Genomic DNA, 200 nt, shown 5'->3' with positions numbered 1-200 from the left:
CAAAATTAAACCAAAAAAATTAAACCAAAGGAGAAAAAATAGAAACTTCATAAAACAAAATAAAAATGTGGTCAGACAACTCCCACGGCCAGAGCTTCGTGCAAGGGCAACAAGCTTTCATTGCAGGCAAGGCATTCACTCACGGAAAGAACTTTCAACACTCACCCGCCCTGGATCGCCTCTGTTTACACTCCAGGTAC

The 200-nt window shown here is 42.0% G+C and overlaps 1 protein-coding gene across 1 annotated transcript in view; it reads left to right on the top strand.

Annotated features, from left to right (window-relative positions):
- Nucleotides 1-6: 6 nt before the first annotated feature.
- The window catches only part of LOC119593560, a 40,455-nt gene continuing 40,261 nt past the window's right edge, over nucleotides 7-200 (top strand). Inside the window, exon 1 of the mRNA XM_037942518.1 lies at nucleotides 7-196. Within this exon, the coding sequence (XP_037798446.1) occupies nucleotides 66-196 (131 nt within the window). The 5' untranslated portion in view covers nucleotides 7-65. The remainder of the gene's footprint in view (nucleotides 197-200) is intronic.

The sequence above is a fragment of the Penaeus monodon genome, chromosome 32 (assembly GCF_015228065.2).
Source record: "Penaeus monodon isolate SGIC_2016 chromosome 32, NSTDA_Pmon_1, whole genome shotgun sequence".
Classification (NCBI taxonomy): domain Eukaryota; kingdom Metazoa; phylum Arthropoda; class Malacostraca; order Decapoda; family Penaeidae; genus Penaeus; species Penaeus monodon.
The sequence above is the reverse complement of the archived record's forward strand: the minus strand, read 5'-3'. Positions and strand labels throughout refer to the sequence as shown.